Source organism: Peromyscus maniculatus, chromosome 8 (assembly GCF_049852395.1).
Source record: "Peromyscus maniculatus bairdii isolate BWxNUB_F1_BW_parent chromosome 8, HU_Pman_BW_mat_3.1, whole genome shotgun sequence".
Taxonomy (NCBI): domain Eukaryota; kingdom Metazoa; phylum Chordata; class Mammalia; order Rodentia; family Cricetidae; genus Peromyscus; species Peromyscus maniculatus.
Genome location: NC_134859.1, coordinates 84,026,504 through 84,047,203, shown reverse-complemented (window position 1 = coordinate 84,047,203; position 20,700 = coordinate 84,026,504). Strand labels below are relative to the sequence as shown.

At 50.4% G+C, this 20,700-nt stretch overlaps 1 protein-coding gene across 1 annotated transcript; it reads left to right on the top strand.

The window, feature by feature from the left end:
* Window positions 1-1,108: 1,108 nt before the first annotated feature.
* Window positions 1,109-17,884, top strand: Tbx21 (T-box transcription factor 21). Its single transcript, XM_006971874.3, has 6 exons — window positions 1,109-1,799; window positions 13,834-13,988; window positions 14,310-14,431; window positions 16,067-16,225; window positions 16,347-16,408; window positions 16,594-17,884. The coding sequence occupies exons 1-6, from the start codon at window positions 1,312-1,314 to the stop codon at window positions 17,210-17,212; spliced, it is 1,605 nt and encodes a 534-aa protein (XP_006971936.2). The 5' UTR covers window positions 1,109-1,311; the 3' UTR covers window positions 17,213-17,884.
* The last annotated feature ends 2,816 nt before the right edge of the window (window positions 17,885-20,700 follow it).

Genomic DNA, 20,700 nt, shown 5'->3' with positions numbered 1-20,700 from the left:
GCCCCACGCCCCATCTGGTCAATGCTGGGGAATGGAACCAAAGCTTGGTGTGTATGCTAGGCAAACACTTCTTCAACCGAACTACATCCTCAGCCCCCAAGGATGTTTTTTTCTTTCATAAGAAAACTCCCAATGGGGTTCATTTTCAACTGGGAGAAGAGGGATACTTCTCAAAACGTGTGGCTTACCTTAGCAGAATAGAACGGTGGAGGAAGGACACTCCTCCATCAGAGCGTGCGCTGGGCTATCAACCAGCTCTGAGTGCCTGCTAGCCACTGCTTCCTCTCAAACAGAATGGAAAATGCAGCACACAGAGCCGCTGGTGTTAGGTTCACAGCCCCCCGCCCCCAATACGAATGTTTATTTCCCCCAGCCTACCCCATCAGGCCTGAGGGACTGACTTTCAGGCAAAGGAAGTGACTTACCCAGGTCCCACACACCCGAATCACACACAGGCAGAGTCAGCCCTGGGACTCGGAACACTGACAGCCAGAAGCGCTACTTCCCGTGTCTTTAACTGGCTGCTTCGCCACGTGAACGAGCTTTTGTGCGAGCATTTCAGCCAGCCCAGCCCGCGGTGGGCTGCTTTGGGTGCAATGCTTTTGGGAGCTTGTTGTCCAACAGCTTTCAAATCAGCCCTTGGGCTAGGGGGATAAAAATCATCCTCCGCCTGGGATGAGGGGGCTCTAGCCAAAAGAAAGCAGGCAAACATTTCGTGCAAAGTCACAGAGCCTGGGCATACAGGAGGCAGCAACAAATATCTGTTGAATATGTAAAGTCTAAGTAGCTCCGAGCCTGCCAGAGCCGTGAGAATGCTCAGATGGTCCCATCTGGGGAAAGGGCCTTTGCTGTACCTTCCAGGATGGGCGGAATTTCCTGGGGAGAGAACCCGCTCGAGTTTCAGGTGGCAGGTTGACTCTCCCAGATTCGGGGCGCACAGAGACTTACTGGTCTCCACTGGGGGGGGGGGGGGCTTCAGTCCTCACCAAAAGCGAATTCGCGCTGTATTAGCCACGAGGGGGCGGGGCGAGGCGGGGCGGGGCCGAGGTGGCGGGGTGAGGGGACCCAAGGAGCTTCATAAAGCCACAGCGAAGGCCGCCGCGCCGCTAGTAACAGCGGTCCGCTGGAGAGGGAGCCCCGGAGCCGCTGCGCGTCTCCCCAACGCGCGCTCAGGGGCCAGGGGTCCCAGCCCGGGTTCGAGTGGCGTTCCACTCCTCCCCCGGACTCCACCCCCGACCCCCCCCCGTCTCCCCTGCCCCCACACCCTCTGGCCTCCTCGACGGCTGCGGGAAGGCGCCCAGCCCGCCGCGGATGGGCATCGTGGAGCCGGGCTGCGGAGACATGCTGACCGGCACCGAGCCGATGCCGAGTGACGAGGGCCGGGGGCCCGGAGCGGATCAGCAGCATCGCTTCTTCTATCCGGAGCCGGGCGCACAGGACCCGACCGATCGCCGTGCAGGTGGCAGCCTGGGGACGCCCTATTCTGGGGGCGCCCTGGTGCCTGCCGCCCCGGGCCGCTTCCTCGGCGCCTACGCCTACCCGCCCCGGGCCCAGGCGGCCGGCTTCCCTGGACCGGGCGAGCCCTTCCCGCCGCCCGCGGGTGCCGAGGGCTACCCGCCCGGGGATGGCTACGCGGCCCCGGACCCGCGTGCCGGGCTCTACCCAGGGCCGCGAGAGGACTACGCATTGCCCGCGGGGCTGGAGGTGTCGGGGAAGCTGAGAGTCGCGCTCAGCAACCACCTGTTGTGGTCCAAGTTCAACCAGCACCAGACAGAGATGATCATCACTAAGCAAGGACGGTGAGTGTGGCGCGCGCAGAGCGCTGCGAGCTCGCAGGGCGGAGCAGGCGGGGGTCTGGCCTCAGTGGCCCGCCGGAACAAGGACTTTCCTCTTTTTTTTTTTCTTCTTCAAATTCTGAAGCTGCACGTTGCTGAGTCTTCGTGTTCGCAGTCTGAGCTTCAGTCTTAGGAGAAAGCAGGATAGCAGTGAGGACGCCGCAAAGCTCTGGAGAGCCGCGGAGGCCGAGGGCATCACACCAAGTCAGATCAAAAAAGGACAGAGATGGTGGTGTGGGCGCGATTAGAAGTTACTTTGGTGCAGAGGAAAGGGTGACTCTTGCTTCACCAAGAGTTGACCGGAGGGTCCCAGACTTGCTCCTTGCCTGGGGTCGCAGAGGGCAGTGTGGGGAGAGAGTATTCTGGGCCTGACAGATCCTGGCCACCTCTCAGTCCCTGGGTATGGGAAACTGAAGTGTTGGGGACAGAATCTTTTGGGATCTAGGTGTCTTCTTTGCTGCTGCTGTGCTCAGGGTAGCTTTGGTGTATGGGGGGGGTGGCGGGACAGACTGGGATTTGGTGACATGGAGAAACGGTCGCCAAGTTTCTTTTCCGGTCTTACTTTGATATCATATGTCTGGAGAGAGAGAGAGAGGGGAGAGAGAGAGATGAGTGTGTGTGTGTGTGTGTGTGTGTGTGTGTGTGTGTGTGTGTGTGTGTGTTGTGTTGTGTAGAGGTAGGGACAGGAAAACTTATGAAGGCACAAATGCCCACATCCTGAACAGGCCAAACTCAGAACCAGTCCCAGCTGGTGTCCAGTCCTGAACTGTACCCTTTGAAGCTGGTCCCTAAAAATGTGCCCACATCCTAACCCAGCTATTCATCAGTCCAGCCTGGGAGAAGATGGAGGGTTCCCCTGGGCTGTTGCCTCAGTAGTAAGGTTTGCCGCTCAGCCTGCTGCTTCCGGATGGAGTCTCTTTGCTGAAGAAAGAAAGAGAAACTTGAATTTGTGAGGGGTCATTGAGCATGCAATACCCGAGTGGACCCTCTGTGTCTTCTGGGAAGAGGCAGTGGGGACCAGCCAGGGCTCTATATGTTCTTTGCCGTTAGTGGGTTAGGATGTGGGGTGTCGGGATGGAGACTCAGGAAGTAATTGAGAGACTGAAAGGGTGGGGTTCTTGCTCAGTCCCAAAGTGGCATTACTAGACTATATTCCCTGCAGATGATGTCTGTAGCGGGTGGAGGGACCTAGCTGCCAGCTTCAACTGGTTTCAAGCTGCTGACTTGTTCTTTCTCACTGGGATGAACCGAGGATAAACCATGTGTTTGTTTACGGCCCACCCTTCATCTCCAAAGCCTTCTGATAATTCTTCTCTGCTCCCCAGACCGGTCTCTGGGTGTCACCAGGCACTGGCCGGGTTTCTAGTCCTAGAGTGTCTGAACTGGAAGGATCCAGACACTCCTGCCGCTCACTGCACAGACAGGGAAACAGGCCCAGAGACAGCGAGGGACTCTTCTGAGGTTCCACAGCTGGTGAAGCTGGGACTAGAGCTGAGATGGTACCTGTCTGCTCCTTTCTCCAGTCTCCCCAGTCACGAGTAGAAACAGCCACCTACACCGTCTGAAGGCCTTTTGTGGCGCACCCAGCATGCTTTCATTATTTCACAGTGGGTTAGGCAGGCCAGGCGTTCTCCCCATTTCACAGTTACGAACACTGAGAGACGCAGGGATAACCAGCGGCTTACACTCCCACACAGCAGACTAGGTGGGACCTCCAACTCTGTGCTTTGCAGTGTGTCAGGAGCAGGAGCCTTCTCATCCTGGGGCCTGGCCAGGTCTTCCCAATGCACTGTCAGGCCTCAGCTCCTCCAGTCTGATGGGATGGGGTGGTCAGCACCAGCCAGAACTTAGTGACTGCTGGGCTGGGCTGGGCTGGCTGGGGCCTGTCTGTCTGTGAGCTGTTAGGGGAGGCATTAGGAGAGGCACACTCTGACTGTCACTGTCTGGACTCCCACGGCCTCCTCCTCTGTGTGTTCCTGCTGCAGAATTTCCACTGGACCACTTGGGATTTCTTCCTTTCCTTTCCCCTTTTTGTTTTTGGGCTGTGATTGGAACCCAGGGTCTAGTGTATGCTAGACATATTTTTTAGGAAAGCTGTGATAATAATGCACAGAGGGGTGATACCCATAACTGGAAACTAGCCTGTGCTCCATAGTGAGGTTTTTTTTCTTCTCTTTCTTTTTCTCTGCTATATAGCAAAGGCTTCTTTTGAAACTCCAGATCTTTTTCTCTGCCTTCCCAGTGCTAGGACTATAGGTATGTGCCACCATGCCTGGTTGACATGCTGTCTCAAAGAACCAATGCTGATTTACTTTTCTTTTCTATGCTAAAAATTTAGCCCAGGGCCTTGTGCAGGCTGTGCAGACACAGACACTCCGGTACTGAGCCACAACCTTAAGCAGCTGTTTATCTTGACAAATCCCACTATAAAAAAGTAGAAAGCCGGGCATGGTGGAACACGCCTTTGATCCCAGCACTCGGGAGGCAGAGGCAGGTGGATCTCTGTGAGTTCCAGGCCAGCCTGGTCTACAGAGTGAGATCCAGGACAGGTATCAAAACTACAGAGAAACCCTGTCTTGAAAAAAAAAAAAAAGGGGGTGGGGGGTGGGGGGGATTTAGCTCAGTGGTAGAGTGCTTACCTAGCAAGTGAAAGGCCCTGAGTTTGGTCCTCAGCTCCAAAGAAAGAAAAAAAAGAAAAAAGAAAAAAAGAAAAAGAAATACAGCAAGAACAACCCTCCAAAAAACAAAAACAAAAACAAAAACAAACAAACAAACAAACAACCCCCCCAAAGCAAAAACAAAATTAAAATTAAAAGTAGAAAAATGTAGCAGGCTTAGCTTAAAAAATGTTCAGTATTGGTCTTTTTTGCCCCCTGTGGTTATTTTGTTTGTTTGATTTGTTTTTGTTTGGTTTTTGAGTGAGGGTCTCACTATTCAGGCTCAGCTGTCCTGGAACTCACTTTGTAGCCCAGGCTGGCCTCAGGCTCTCAGAGATCTGCCTGCCCTGCCAGAGTGTTGCCAATAAAGGCATTCATCATGTTGTGGTTATCTTGAGATAGGATTTTTGCCATGCAATCAAAATTAGCCTGAAATTGGTGATCTTCCTGCCTTGAATCTGTATGTTCCTCTGAAAGCGGATTTTTGTTGATTTAGTTGAGACGAGGTCTTACTTCACGTCACTCAGGCTGGCCTGGAATTCTCAACTGACCTGCTTCAGCCTCCCAAATGCTGGGATTACAAGTGTGCACTGCAACCATGCTTGGCTTGAAAATGGAACGTAAAAAAATAATGGGCTGGCACAATGGCTCAGTGGGTAGAGATGCTTACTGCCAAGCCTGTCGACCTGAGCTTGATTCCCAGGACCCACATGGTTGAAAGCGAGAACTCCCTCTCACAAATTGTCCTCTGACCTCCAAACACGCACCCTGGCACATGGGTCCTGTCCATCACCACCACCATCTGCAAAAGGAAAAAAGAAAAATAAAAAAAAGAAAGAAAGAACAAAAAAACAAGGCTGGAGAGAGTGTTTAGTGAGTGAAGTATTTGCTTTATAAATATGAGGACCGGAGTTTGAGCCCCAGAACCCATACTAAGAAAACATCAGTTAGGCCTTGTGGCACAGGCCTTTAATCCCAGCACTTTTGAGGCAGAGGCAGGCAGATCTCTGTGAGTTCGAGGCCAGCCTGGTCTACAGAGTGAGTTCCAGGACAGCAAGGGCTGTTAAACAGAGAAACTGTCTTGAAAAACCAACCAACCAAACAAACAAACAGAAACCCTGTCTTGAAAAACCAAATAAGTAAATAAGTAAGCAAGTAAGTAAGTAAGTAAGTAAGTAAATAAATAAATAAATAAATAAATAAGTAAATTAAATGAATGAATGAATAAATAAATAAATTATAGTGCCTGAGGAATGTCACCCCAGGTTGTCCTCTGGCTTCTACATGGACATGCACATACATGCATACATGTGTACACACACACACACACACACACACACACACCAATAAGTAAATAAACAAATAAACAGACAAACAAGCAAATAATAAAATACCATCAGCAAAACTGAAAAAGAAATCCCTAAATGCCTTCTGAGTGTTTCCTAAGAGTCTGCTTGCATCGTGTGTGTGGTGGTCCTCACACTTTAGATCCGGGTCCCTGGTGGATGGGGGCCGTGGCTGCTCATCCTCTCCTTTGATGCCTCCCCTCGGATCAGGCTCCCAGGGGCTGCCTCCTGGGAAGAAGACAGGACACACCACCGTCAAAAAATTCAGCCCTACCAAGCCCCACGGCCTCTGCTGTCTTCTCGGCTTGAGCTCCGGTGAGCGGGCCAGCCCAGGGCTGTTTCCTTTTGCTGTAGAGTTTTGGGCTCAGGGCAGCTTCCTTTCTGTCCTCCTCCTTTGGCAGGCTGGCCTGTCCCTCTGTGGTTCCAATGACCTGCGAGTCACCACCACATCACCCACAGACCTTCTTTCTTTTTGAAAAATTCTTCCATCCCAGACCCACCCACAGCCCCTCAGCCTTTCCTCTGGCTGACTCACCGGGTCCCTGGTCCTTCCTCTCCCACCCACCCTGGACCCACCTACTGGTGTGGCTCAGTAGCATTGTGGCATTAGATTACCAGTGGGGGGAGGTGGATGATGCCTGGTGTGATGAAGATGTAGGCACTCAAGTGGGGCTCAGAGAGGGAAATGGAGACGAGCAAGCATTTGGGGCAGGCTAGAGAGACCACTCAGCAGTGAAGGAGCTTCCTGACCATCCTGATGGCCTGAGTTCAGATCCCCAGACCGACTCGGAAGGAGAGCACTGGTTCCTGCAGGTTGTCCTCTGATCTCTCCGTGCCCGTGTGCACCCACAGACGTACACAAACCCACAAAATAAAAATAACAGAATGTAAGGCTTTTCTTTTTTCTTTGTTTTCTTTCTTTTTGTTTGTTTTTCAAGACAGGGTTTCTCTGTGTAGCCCTGGCTGTCCTGGATCTCACTCTGTAGACCAGGCTGGCTTGAACTCAGAGATCTGCCTGCCTCTGCCTCCCGAGTGCTGGGATTAAAGGCGTGCACCACCCCCGCTAAAGGTAGTATTTTAAAAAGACAAAAGAAGCCGAGTGGCTGTGGCATATGCCTTTAATCCCAGCACTTGGGAAGCAGGGCAGGCGGATCTCTGTAAGTTCGAGGCCAGCCTGGTCTACAGAGTGAGATCCAGGACAGGCTCCAAAGCTACACCGAGAAACCTTGTCTCGGAAAAAGAAAGAAAAAGAAAAAAAAAAAAAAGAGAGAGACTCTGGGGTCCCTTTTGTGTATTTTTGGAGATGGAGCAACCTGGGAGTGCTGCATAGAGGCCGGGCCAGTGTTTCTGTGTGCGGTGTGTGTTGTGAATGGGGTGGTAAATACAAACAGCTGAGAGCAGATATTCTCAGTAAGGGAGAGAGGCCGGGTCTCCGTGGGCGTGTGGGTGGGTATTAATTGCTGGTAATCCCCGCTTTTTCTGAGCGTGATTGGTTGATTATTATAATTAAGATAACTTTGGGGAGAGCTGTTGTTAAGTAGCTCAGTTTGCAGTAATGTGAAGCCAGGGCGGCGAAGGCAATTTCGGCTTCGTGTTCGGCTTCTTCGTGTTCGGCTTCGTGTTCGGTGGCGCCGCAGCCGCCGCTTTTTTCCTTTCTCCGTATTCCCGACCCTCACAACTTGTAATTAATGGTTTAACTTAATATTTTACTTTTTAAATATCTATATAATTTTTATGGGTGTGTGTGCGTGTGTGTGTATACTAACTGTGGGTGTGAGGGAGCCTATGGAGGTTGGAGGTCAGAGCCCCTGGTACTGGAATTACAGGCCATTATGAGCTCATATAGAATCAAACCCAGGTCCCCTGCAAGAGCAGAAAGTATCCTTAACCACTGAGTCATCTCTCTAGCCTTTTACTTTTATTATTATTATTATTATTAATTTTTTTATTTAATGATTATTTTGGGAGGGGGCTTGAGACAGGGTTTCTCTGTGTAGCCTTGGCTGTTCTGGACCTCACTCTGTAGACCAGGCTGGCCTTGAACTCGCAGATCCAACTGATTCTGCCTCTGGAGTGCTGGAGAGTGCCACCACCAGCCAGCCGGCTTTATTTTATTTTTGAGACAGAGGCTTACTCTGTAGCTAGCCGGGAGCTCTCTGTGTCCAGGCTGCCCTGCCCTTGGACAGGCACAGTTTCTTCCTCAGCCTCCTAAGTGCTGGGATTATTGGTGGGAGCCATTATATTTCACTAACCTTTTAGATTTTTTTCATTTAAATTTATTTTATTTATGTGCATGAGTGTTTTCCTCACATGTATGTATGTCTATGAGCTGTGTGCATGGCTGGTACCCTCAGAGGTCAGAAAGAGGATATTGGAATGCTTGTGAGCCACCATGTGGGTGCTAGGAATTGAACCCTGGTCCTCTGCAAGAACAAGTGTTTTTAACTGCTGAGCCACCTCTCCAGTTCCTAAATTTTTATTGGTGGTGCGATATTGAACCCAGGGTCTCATGGGTGCTAGGCAAAACACTCTTATGCTGAGTTACATTCCTAGCTCAACTTTTCAGATCTAAAAAAGCAAAAAACAAACTAAACAAAACAAAAAACCCTACTTATTTTAAAATCTGGGCACACCCATGGTGCATGTATATGATCACAGCACTCAGACACAGGAAGATCATTAAGTTCAAAGCTAACCTGGGCTCCATACTGAGACCCTTTCTTTAAAAAATAAGCAAAACAGGCCTGGAGATGGTGGTGCACACCTTTAATCCCAGCACTCAGGAGGCAGAGGCAGGTGGATCTCTTGTGAGTTCAAGGCCTGCCTGGGCTACAGAGTGAGATCCAGGACAGGCACCAAAATTATACAGAGAAATCCTGTCTCGAAAAACCAAAAAAAAAAAAAAAAAAAAAAAAGCAGAATAGTTTGTTGTAACAAAATGGATGATGTCGAGCTAGCAAGATGATTCAGTGGATAAAGCTGCTTACTCCCAAGGCTGATGACCCGAGGTCTATACCTGAAACCCGCAGATGGTGAAGGGGAGGACCAACTCCCACAGGTCATCTTCCCCAAGTGTGCCATGCCCTCTCCAATAAATAAGTAAATATATATATATACACTGTGTACCATCCAATGCTGAGGCAGCTATTGAAAAATTATCCTCTCAGAGACAACTACTGTTGTGACCTCAGAAAATATTTTGGCAATGTCTTATACTTACAGAATACAAAATGTTCTCAGGCATCCAGAGACCTCCTCCCCCTGCCCCCAGGTCTGGACCCATGGACTAGGAATCACACAACCACTTGCAAATGGCTGCGCAGAAATGCAGAGCTGTTCTTCTTGGCCTCCTCCGAGGAAGACGTAGCCAGTCAGCCCTACAGACAGTTGGTCGATGTCTGAAAGGAGTCACTGTTTTGTTGTAGCCTTGACTGGCCTGGAACTCACTCTGTTCCCAGCCATGTCCCACGACCCTTCAAATCATCTCTAGATGAGTTAGCCCTTGGAGCAGCAGAGAGTTATGGGGTCATGACTGTCCCCTGAAGGTGGTGTGGCAAGTCATTTTACAGAGGTCAATATGGTACCACATCCATTTCCACTACTGTTTTCTCCCCAGCAAAGTGATATGTAAATCAGGGAGTTATTTGAGGATTCTACTGTAGTGTTAGCTGTGTGTGTGTGTGTGTGTGTGTGTTTACATGTACATGTGTGCACACGTGTGTGGAGGCCATTGGTTAACCTAGCAAGTCATTCCTCAGTCATCATTCTCTCTCTTTCCCTTCCTTCCTTCCTTCCTTCCTTCCTTCCTTCCTTCCTTCCTTCCTTCCTTCCTTCCTTCCTTCCTTCCTTGAAACAGAATCTCTCTATGTAGCCCTCGCTGTCCTGGAACTCTTTATGTAAACCAGGCTGGCCTCAAACTCACAATGATCCATCTGCCTCCCAAGTTCTAGGATTAAAGGCATGCGCCAACACGCTTGGCTTATTATTTTTTTGAGACAGGGTCTTCACTAGCCTGGAGTTCATCAAGTAGGCTAGGCTGGCTGGCAAACCACAAGAATCTAAATGTCTCTGCCTCCTCAGTCCTTAGATTATAGTTATATGCCACCATATGAGGCTTCTCTTTCTCCTCTTCCTCCTTTTGTAACGTGGGTAGTGAGAACTCAGGTCTTCATGATTGCACAACATCTCACCATCTTTTTAAGTAGAAGTAAGACTTCCCATCTCCTTGGCTTTGCCCACAACCTTCCTGTGTCTCTTGTCACCCACTAGAAGGGTGTCACCCACTAGTAGGACAGAGGGACAGAGGGACAGTAGTGTGGGACTGTCATCAACATCCATCTACAAGCCTCAGTGTCTTCCAGTATAAAGTTTTGAGGAACATTTTATATCTCAAAGGTCTGCTTGATGAACTGGCTAGTGTATAAATAGAGGATTGCTAAACATGTTCTGAGGCTGGGGGTGTGGCTTAGTGGTAGAGCATTTGCCTAGCATGCACAAGGCCCCAGATTCTATACTTAGCGCTACCAAAAAAGATATTCCTTTCTATTTCTTTAGAATAGGAAGTTGGAATGAGAGCTGGTCACAATATGAGAAGCACTCCTTGAGTGCTGAGATAAAAGTTGTGGGCCACCCATGCCTGGCATATGTGTGTGTGTGTGTGTGTGTGTGTATGTATATATGTATATATATGTATATGTGTATATATACATATGTATGTATATATATGTGTGTGTGTATGTGTGTGTGTGTGTGTGTGTGTGTGGATGGATGTTATGTCAGCATATATGAATGTGAACCATATGTATATGGATGTTATGTGTGCCACATGCATGCCTAATACCTGAGAGAGTATTGGATCCCCTGAAACTGGTCTTACAGGTGGTTTGGGCCCATTACGTGGATGCTGAGCATTGAATCCAGGTTGTCTAGAGAAGCAGTTAGTGCTCTTTTTTGATGAGCCATCTCTCCACACACACATCCCCGCCCCCGCCCCCCCCTCTTTAAGACAAGGTCTTTCTATTATGTAACTCTGTCCATCCTGGAACTTGATATGTAGACTAGACTGGCCTCAGACTCACAGAGATCCACTTGCCTCTGCCTTCAAAGTAGTGAGATTAAAGTGCCAAGCTAGGTGTGGCAGGTGGATCTTTGTGAGTCTGAGGCCAGCCCAGTCTACATAGCGAGTTCCAAGACAGCCAGAGGTACATAGTGAAACCCCGTTTCAAAAATAAAATAAAGATGTGAGCCACTGCACCCTGCTCCCTATTTTTTAAAATTAATTAATTAATTTTTTGTTTTGTCTTTTGAGACAGGGTTTCTCTGTGTAGTCCTGGCTATCCTAGAACTCACTCTGTAGAACAGGCTAGCCTCGAACTCATCTATTTTTATTTATGTGTATGTGTGCTTTTGTGAGTGTATGTGCCATATGCATGTAGGCCATGGACTGTTGAATGCCCCGGAACTGGGATGGCAGACACTTGCAAGCTGCCTGATGTGGTGCTGGGAACCAAGTCTGCATCCGCTGGAAGAGCAGGTACTCTTAACCACTCTGAGCCATCTCTCCGGCTCTAGAGACTGTGATCTGAGTGACCTTACAATGAGTTAGTGAGAGAAATGGATTGAAAATATTTCCCCCGCCCCCGCCGCCACCCCACAGTTTTTCTTTTTCTTTTTTGGTTTTTCAAGACAGGGTTTATCTATGTAGTTTTGGTGCCTGTCCTGGATCTTACTCTGTAGACCAGGCTGGCCTTGAACTCACAGAGATCCACCTGGCTCTGCCTCCTGAGTGCTGGGATTAAAGGTGTGCGCCACCATCGCCTGGCCTCCCACAGTTTTTCAATACTTATTTCTTGGGCTAAAGATGTAGCTAAGTTGGTAGGATTCTTGTATCGAATTCATTAAGTCCTGGATGGATTCCTAGCACTATACAAACTGGGTATAATGGTGCACGCCTGTAATCCCAGCATTTTGGAAGTTGAAGCAGGTAGACCAGAAGTTCAAAGTCATCCTTATCTATAATGTGAGTTCAAGGCTAGTCCAGTCTGCAGGTTTCTTGATTGAGAGATCAGTGCTTTCCTATCCTCTATGGCCCCCTGGGTGGAGGGATGTGAAGGGACATCCAATGACGATTTGCCACTGCTGTTCTGACAGCCCTGCTCTGTCTGCTGGGGCGTGAAGAAGGAGCTCAGCCATTGGAACTGGTGATGGCTCCGAGGCTGCCGCTTAAAGTGAATGGAAGAGACGGTGGTGGTGATGAAAGCCGTGATGCTGTGATGGCAGACAAGAAGGCAGTGGCTGTGGCTATGATGGGGACAGTGGGTGTGGTACTTAGAGCGACGGTGGCGATGGTTGCTGGAGTGATGGTGGCTTTGATGGAGGTGGCGGCTTGAGAGTCAGAAGACATGGTGGCATTGTTGGATGGTTAAGATTGTGGCTGGAGTGATGGCGGCGATGGCGGAGGTGGTGGAGCTAGCCAGGTGATGGCTCCAGGGAGAGCGGTTGTAGTCGTGGAGAGGTAATGGTGACGGTGCTGATTGTGGAAGCGGTGAGGTAGCAACAATGGAGGTTGTAATGGTGGAGACGGTGTAAGGCGATGGTGGAGATAGCGGTGAGGGTGATGGCGGTTGTGATAGTGGGGGTGGTTGTAATGATCACGATAACGGGGGCAGTGCTGGTGGAAGTGGTGGCGAGGCCATTGCAAGAGAGGGCTTCCTTTGCTGACTCTTACCCGAGAGCGGTGGGGACGGTGCAGGATCCAGCGCACTAACTTTCCTTTCGCTGGGACCCAAGACTTGAAGCAGGAGGACCATTAGAGCCTTCTGGACCCCTGGGGTGTTGCTGAGTTTCTGAAGACCCAGGCTTGGGGCAGGACGTTCTGTAGAGGTGGGGGGCAGGGAGGGCTGGTCAGTGAGTACGGCGTGGAAGAGTCACCGTGGAAACGTGGACCTGAGGCCCAACCCTTCTGGGAGCCATCTCTGGAGAGTTGGCTGGTGCCCTTGGCCCACACAGGAAGCATCTTGATGTTAGAGATGGTGGTTTCCAGATAAATATCTAGTCACTGATCTTTTGAGAGGAAAGCATTCTCAAGAGTCTACAGGGTGGGATGTACTCAGTGTTTGCCGGGCACACATCAAGTCATCAGCCCTACAAAAAGATAGGCACTGATTTATAGTGTCTGCCGATTCCCAGGGTGTAAATGCGCTCACCGTGGTTGATTCCAGGCTACCAACATGACAGGGCTGAACACAGAGCAGGGGGAGAGGCACAGCTGTCTTGCCTCTGCTACCTCGTACAACAGACACAAATAACCTCAAGCTCAGGCCACAGCACAAACGGAAGGAGACTTGAGGAGTGAATGCCGTGGCTTTTTAGAATGTATGTAATTGTTAGGTTTGTACACTTCAATTTTTGTTTTTTGTTTTTTTTTTTGTTTTTTTGAGACAAGGTTTTTCTCTGCAGCCCTGGCTGTCCTGGAACTCACTCTGTAGACCAAGCTGGCCTCAAACTCAGAGATCCTCCTGCCTCCACTTCCTAAGTACTGGAATTAAAGGTGTGTGCCACCATACCCAGCTAGTACAATTTAATTTTTAAAAAGATTTATTTTTAATAATTTCTGTGTGTGCCTCTGTGTGTATGTGTGTGCTTCTATGTGCGTCTGTGTGTGTCTGTGCATGCAGGCGTCTGTGGAGGCCAGAGGGATCACCTTGGAGCTGGAGTCACAGGCCGTTGTGAGCCACAGATGTGGATGCTGAGAACTGATGTCGGACCCTCTGGAAGAGCAGTATGTGCTCTTACCCGCTGAGTCCATCTCTCTGGCCCTACAAACTAATTTTTGTTCCATCTACATTTAACAACTGACAGGCTAACTTGGGGTACACTTGCCAGTTGGCTCTTGGACAGGTGGGGGCTGGAGGCAGCACACCGCGTGCACACCGCATGCACACCGGTGACTGGCCACGGGGCTGATGGACGCTGGGGCTTCTCTGTTCCCCACAGGCGCATGTTCCCATTCCTCTCTTTTACTGTGGCTGGACTGGAGCCCACGAGCCATTACAGGATGTTTGTGGATGTGGTCTTGGTGGACCAGCACCACTGGCGGTACCAGAGTGGCAAGTGGGTGCAGTGTGGCAAGGCAGAAGGCAGCATGCCAGGTACGACCCCCTTTCGGAGCGGAGCGGTGGGCATGCTTTCCCTCCCGGGCTGGGGCCCCCTGGTGGGTTGCTCAAGCTCTTGGCCCTGAGGCGGAAGATTGGGTTCTATAGCCCACGCACCTCCTCAGCCTGCCTTGGGCTTCTCAGATCTTCTCTAACTCAGCAGAGGACAGTCGGCTCAGCCCTCTGCTCTCAGTGGCCGCGGCTCAGCCTGTCCGTCCCTCCCCTGCATCTTTCTCACCTTCCTCTCAGCACAAGCAAAATCCCACCTCTCCAGGGGCTGTTCAAGGGCTTCTTGGCAATAAGGTTCACTGTCCACAGGAAACCGTTTATACGTCCACCCAGACTCCCCCAACACCGGAGCCCACTGGATGCGCCAGGAAGTTTCGTTTGGAAAACTAAAGCTCACCAACAACAAGGGGGCTTCCAACAATGTGACCCAGGTAGGACTGTGAGCCCCACCTGCCCCTGAATCTGAGATCCTCTCCTCTGACACTTCCTACGACCCCTCTGTGCTGTTGGCGTCCCCTCTCCTCTCCTCCCTCTCCTCTCCTCCCTCTCCTCTCCTCCCTCTCCTCTCCTCCCTCCCCTCCCCTCCCTCTCCTCTCCTCTCCTCTCCTCTCCTCTCCTCTCCTCTCCTCTCCTCTCCTCTCCTCTCCTCTCCTCTCCTCTCCTCTCCTCTCCTCTCCTCTCCTCTCCCCTCCCCTCCCCTCCCTTCCCCTCCTCTCCCCTCTCCTCTCCTCTCCTCCCTACACAGCCAATGATGACCTTGAACTTGTGATCCTCCTGCCACTAGCTCCTGAGTGCTGAGATTTCAGGCATGTACCAATAAGCCTGGTTTGTATGGTTCTGGATATTGCACCCAGGGACTGGTGCATGCTAGACAAGCATCCTATTAATTGAGCTTCCTCTCCGAACTCTGGCTCTTTCCTATCCACCTTGGGAAGACAGTGAGATGGAAGGACACTGGATCTTTGGCAGGGTTTACCCTCAGGTCAACACAGGCCAAACCAGCCTGGGGGGCTTTTTCACCAGATCACTATTTGTAACCTTGGTGGGTCCCAGAGTCCCAGGGAGTGGATACAAAGTATCCTCACACTGAACAATCGAGGTTTTTTGTTTTGTTTTGTTTTGAACAGATTTATTGATTTTGTTGTGGGGGTGCACCAGTGCTATGCTGTGTTTGTGGAGGTCGGAGGAGGCGGGACAACTTGCTGGGGTTGTCTGTTCTTCCATCAGGTGGCTGCCAGGGATCAAAGTCAGGTTGCCCAGGTTGGCAGCAAGGGCCTTGGCCGGCTGAGCCACCCCTACAGCTTCCATCCTGGTTTTGTTGTCTTTTCCTGAGACAGAGTTTCTCTGTGTACTTCTGACTAGCCTGGAACTCGCTCTGTAGACCAGGCTGGCCTCAAACTCAGAGATCCACCCGCCTCTGCCTCCTGAGTGCTGCGATTAAAGGCCTGCACCACCACTGTCCGACACCCAATCCTGTTTATTTTTTTTAAATCTTGAGCTGGAGAGAGATTTCAGTGGGTAAAGCATTTGCCTTGCAAAGACAAGGACCTGAGTCTCATCCCTAGAACCCATTCGTGTTAAACAAAGAGAAGAAAAGCTGTAATGCCATGAACCAGGAATTTTAAAATTGGGGAGGCAGAGACAGGTGGATCCCTAGGGCTCACTAGCCAACCAGCATCCTTGGTGAGGTCCAAGCCTGTGTGAGAGACCCTGTCTTAAAAAAGTGGATGGTGACTGAGGTTGTCCCCCAGCCTCCATCTGTATTTGCTCACACTCAAGCACACAGAGGCATGCATGTGCACACATGACCTCCAGCGCTAGTACCTTGGTCTCACTGACATGAAGGATCAAGAAAGTCACAAGAGGCTAGATTAGGTGCCCCAAAGAGAAGTTGCATGGTGCAGGATGGGTAAAGGCACAAGATGTCCTCAAGCATTCTTTCTAGTCCCACTGTAGGGCTAGCAGTCACTGGTGGGTGAATGCATCCGGTCATGAGACCACAGTGGGGTCAGGAGGAAACTTCCAGCTCCTTCCGGGACCCTGACATCACCTCACTCCCTCTCCAGATGATTGTCCTGCAGTCCCTCCATAAGTACCAGCCCCGGCTGCACATCGTGGAGGTCAATGAGGGAGAGCCGGAGACCGTCTGCAATGCTTCTAATACACACATCTTTACTTTCCAAGAGACCCAGTTCATTGCAGTGACTGCTTACCAGAATGCCGAGGTGAGGGCTGGGGCACCAGGGGCCTGGGGACAGGCATTTGCTAGGGGACAGTCACAGCCTTCTTGTCGGGGGCTGGAGTCCCTGAGCCTCAGACTCGGGCAACTCTATTTCCCCTCTCTAGATCACTCAGCTGAAAATCGACAACAACCCCTTTGCCAAAGGATTCCGGGAGAACTTTGAGTCGTAAGTGAACTGGATTCAACTCGTCTTTGGGCTCTCTGAGATGGGACCGTAGATCAGTGGTCAACATGTCCTGTCTCTGGGATCTGGGGCGCAGGCAGGCCAGGGAGGGAGGACCAGGGGAGGAAGAGCTGTGCCCGTGACTTGTTTTCTCATTTTCCGTTTGGTTTTGTTGTTGTTGTTTTTAGCATGTATGCATCTGTTGACACCAGTGTTCCCTCTCCGCCTGGACCCAACTGCCAACTGCTTGGGGGAGACCCCTACTCGCCTCTTCTGTCCAACCAGTACCCCGTCCCCAGCCGTTTCTACCCCGACCTTCCCGGCCAACCCAAGGATATGGTCTCACAGCCTTACTGGCTGGGGACACCTCGGGAACACAGTTATGAAGCCGAGCTCCGAGCAGTGAGCATGAAGCCCACATTCCTGCCCTCTGCCCCCGGTCCCACGGTGCCCTACTACCGCGGCCAGGAAGTCCTGGCCCACGGAGCTGGCTGGCCGGTGGCCCCTCAGTACCCTCCCAAGATGAGCCCAGCGGGCTGGTTCCGCCCCATGCGAACTCTGCCCATGGACCCTGGCCTGGGATCCTCCGAAGGCCGGGGGCCGGAGGAACAGGGCTCCCCCTCGCTGTGGACTGAGGTCACCCCTCTCCGGCAGGAGCCCAGCGACTCGGGACTAGGCGAAGCAGAATCTAAGAGGAGACGGATATCCCCCTATCCTTCCAGCGGCGACAGCCCCTCTCCTGCTGGGGCCCCTTCTCCTTTTGATAAGGAAACCGACGGCCACTTTTATAACTATTTTCCCAACTGAGAAGATGCCACTGGGTCGGAGGGCGCCGACTAACTTAGAAAACAGACACGGGGCCGAGAAGCCCCGAGCCATCCCTTCCCCGTGTAGTGATTGGTTGGGGGAGGACAAGGGGCAAGAAGGATTCTGGCCTTCGCGTGTTGCTTCCTGGCCCACAAGGAAATGTGACAGGAATGTTGTCCCCTGCCCTTTCCTCTGCCCGAACTACAGTCACGTACCTGGTGCTGCTTCTGACCGATGGTTCCGTGGAGAATGGAAAATGGACTCCAGAGAGTTTGGGCCCCAGAGGGACTTCATGGCTTCTGGCGGGAGGGTCGGGGAGAGGCCAGGACTGGAGACATTACCCCGTCCCCTGCAGAGCAACTTCGAACTGTTAGTCTCTCGCCTGTGTTCCGTGGATTTTTATAACAGCCAGCCAACCAGGAACCGAGAGAGGACTCAGGTGACTTTGGGTGGACTGGGTCCACCAGCGAGGAGACAAGAGACTGGGTGCAGAGGAAAGGCTTGGGGGGGTGCACACTTCACCGAGAGAGGTCACTTTGAACTGGTGTACACACACGCTTTTCCCTTTTTTATTTCTTTGGGATGGGGAGGCTATTTATTGTAGGGAGAGTGATGTCTGGATGTATTTCTTTTGTTTTCATCACTTTCTGAAAATAAACATGAAACTGGTGAGTCTGTCCTGCTTCTGTGGCTGGTGGGAGGGGGTGTGAGGATGGAGGTTTGCTGGTCCCTGGCTCTTGTTTTGCGGGATAACCGTTAGGAACGGAACATGACCTCACTTAGGGATAAACTAAGTTAGAGCATGTCTGCTCCTCAGCACTCTGGTTCATGCTGCCACGTGTGACCAAAGGTGTCTTTGTGACCAAGGAGTCCCTCAGCCTGTGTTGCCTGCTCAGCACCTGGGGGAAGGCAGGCCAAGGCTGGGCTGGGTGGGAGGGGAGCCCAGGAGAGAGAGGACTCTTGATTTATCTTTGCATTTTTACACTCCCCATTTCTAGGTTTGTTCAAGTGTTAAAGGCATAAGCAGGGGCTAGGATGTGACATTGCCATTGTTTCCAGGTCAAGATCATCCAAACACTAGCAATTTCGTATGAATCAACCTAGTACATGGGGGGGGGGCTGAGGATGAGCGCTGGACAAGGTCCTCCGCGTGAGAGCCGCCATCATGGGCTGGTGCACACGCACACACTCTCTCTTCCTCTTTTACTTACTTACTTATTTTTGACAGGTTCTCACATTGCAGCCCAGGATGGTTTCGAAGCTCATGGTGATCCTCCTGCCTCATCCTCCCAAGTGCTAAGATTACAGACACAAACCACCATGCTGAGCTTTCTAGCTCTGTTTCTTTTAAAAAGAATTTAGGCCAGGGAGTAAAAGTGCTAACTGCGGACCACCCATGCTTGACGCCCTGAACCTATGTAAACGCTGCATCTGGTGGCACACATCTGTCGTCCCAGTGCACCTAGGAGATGGGGGCAGGCACAGGAGGATGTCCTGGCAGCTCACCAGATGGCAAGTCATAGGTGTGAAGCATGGCAGGAGAAGGGACAGAGACCCCACCACAATGTGGTAGGAAAAAGCCAATCTCAGAGGACTGTTCTGATTTCCATGCCTACAGAGAGAGAGAGAGAGAGAGAGAGAGAGAGAGAGAGAGAGAGAGAGAGAGAGAGACACACACACACACACACACACACACACACACACACACACACACACACAGAGTAAATAAACATTTTTAGGTTCTTTTAAAAAGATTTATTTATTATTTATAGTGTTCTATCTGCATATGTGCCTACACACCAGAAGAGGGCACCAGATCTCATTACAGATGGTTGTGAGCCACCATATGGTTGCTGGGAATTGAACTCATTCTGCTGGTCTGGAACTTAGTATGTAGACCAGTCTGGCCTCGAACACAGAAATCCACTTGCCTCTGCCTCTTGAGTGCTGGAATTAAAGGCAGCCACTACCCTAACCAGCATAAATTAATATTTTTTGAGACAGGGTATCACTATGTAGCCAGCTGGCCTGGAACTCTATGCAAACCAGGCTTGCCTTGAACTCACAAAGATCTACCTGCCTCTGCCTTCCAGGTGATGGATTAAAGGTGTGCACCACCACACCTGGTTATAAATGATTTTTAAAATGTTTATAACATTTGTGGGTTTTTTGTTTTGTTTTGTTTTTGTTTTTTGAGACAGGGTCTCTCCATGCAGCCTTGGATGTGCTGGAACTCACAATGTAGATCAGGCTGGCCTCAAACTCACAAAGATCCACCTGCCTCTGCCTCCTGAGTGTTAGGGTTAAAGGTGTGCACCACCACACCCAGCTACGTGTTTATCTGTAGGGGTGCCATGGAAGCCAGAGGGGTATCGGATTCCCTGAAGCTGGAGGTAGGTGTGGTTTTGAGCCTCCTGACATGCGTGCTGGGAACCACACTCAGTCCCCTGCACCATCAGTAGGTGCTCTTAACTGGTGAGCCACTTCTACACGCCCAAAATAACTTTTTTTTTTTTTTGTTTCATTTTTTTGAGACAGGGTTTCTCTGAGTGGCCCTGACTGTCCTGGAACTCATTCTGTAGACCAGGCTGGTCTCAAACTCAGAGACCTGCCTGCCTCTGTCTTCCGAGTGCTGGGATTAAAGTCCTGTGCCACCACTGCCTGGCTTCCAAATAAATATTTTTAAGATAAAATAATTCAAGCCAGTTGTGGTGGCAAACGGCTGTAAACCCAGCACTTGGGTGACTGAGGCAGGTGGACTAACAGCTGGAGACCAGACTGGGCTGTATAGTGAGACCCCATCTCAAGAAGATAAAGATTCAAATAGTGAAGAAAAGAATAACAGCTAAAAATTAGCTCAAATCTCACCACACGTGAATAATTAGCATAACATTCAATGGGTTAGATAAGCAGAAATGGAATATAAAATTGAGACCTACTAAAATCATGCTTTTTCTTTTTTTTTTTTCTTTTTGATTTTTTTGAGACAGGGTTTCTCTGTATAACAGTCCTAGCTGTCCTAGAACTCGCTCTGTAGACCAGGCTGGCCTTGAACTCACAGAGATTCACCTGGCTCTACCTCCCGAGTGCAGGGATAATCATGTTTTTTCTTTTCTTTTCTTTTTTTAAAAATTTATTTACTAATTATGCATACAGTGTTCTGCTTTCATGTATCCCTGCAGGTCAGAAGAGGGAGCCAGATCTCATTACAGATGGTTGTGAGCCACCATATGGGTGTTGGGAATTGAACTCAGGACCTCTGGAAGAACAGCCAGTATTCTTAACCTCTGAGCCATCTCTCCAGCCCTAATCATGCTTTTTCTTAATGAAATCTATTGCAATTTACTTTATAGTTGAATAATACAAACACAGAAACCCCTCAGAATACAACTGGAAATAAGAGAATTGTTTATTTGAGATTAAAATTTCTTCACTAGCAAAATTATTTCCTGCACAGACACTCCTGAAATGAAGAAAAAAAAAGTTTT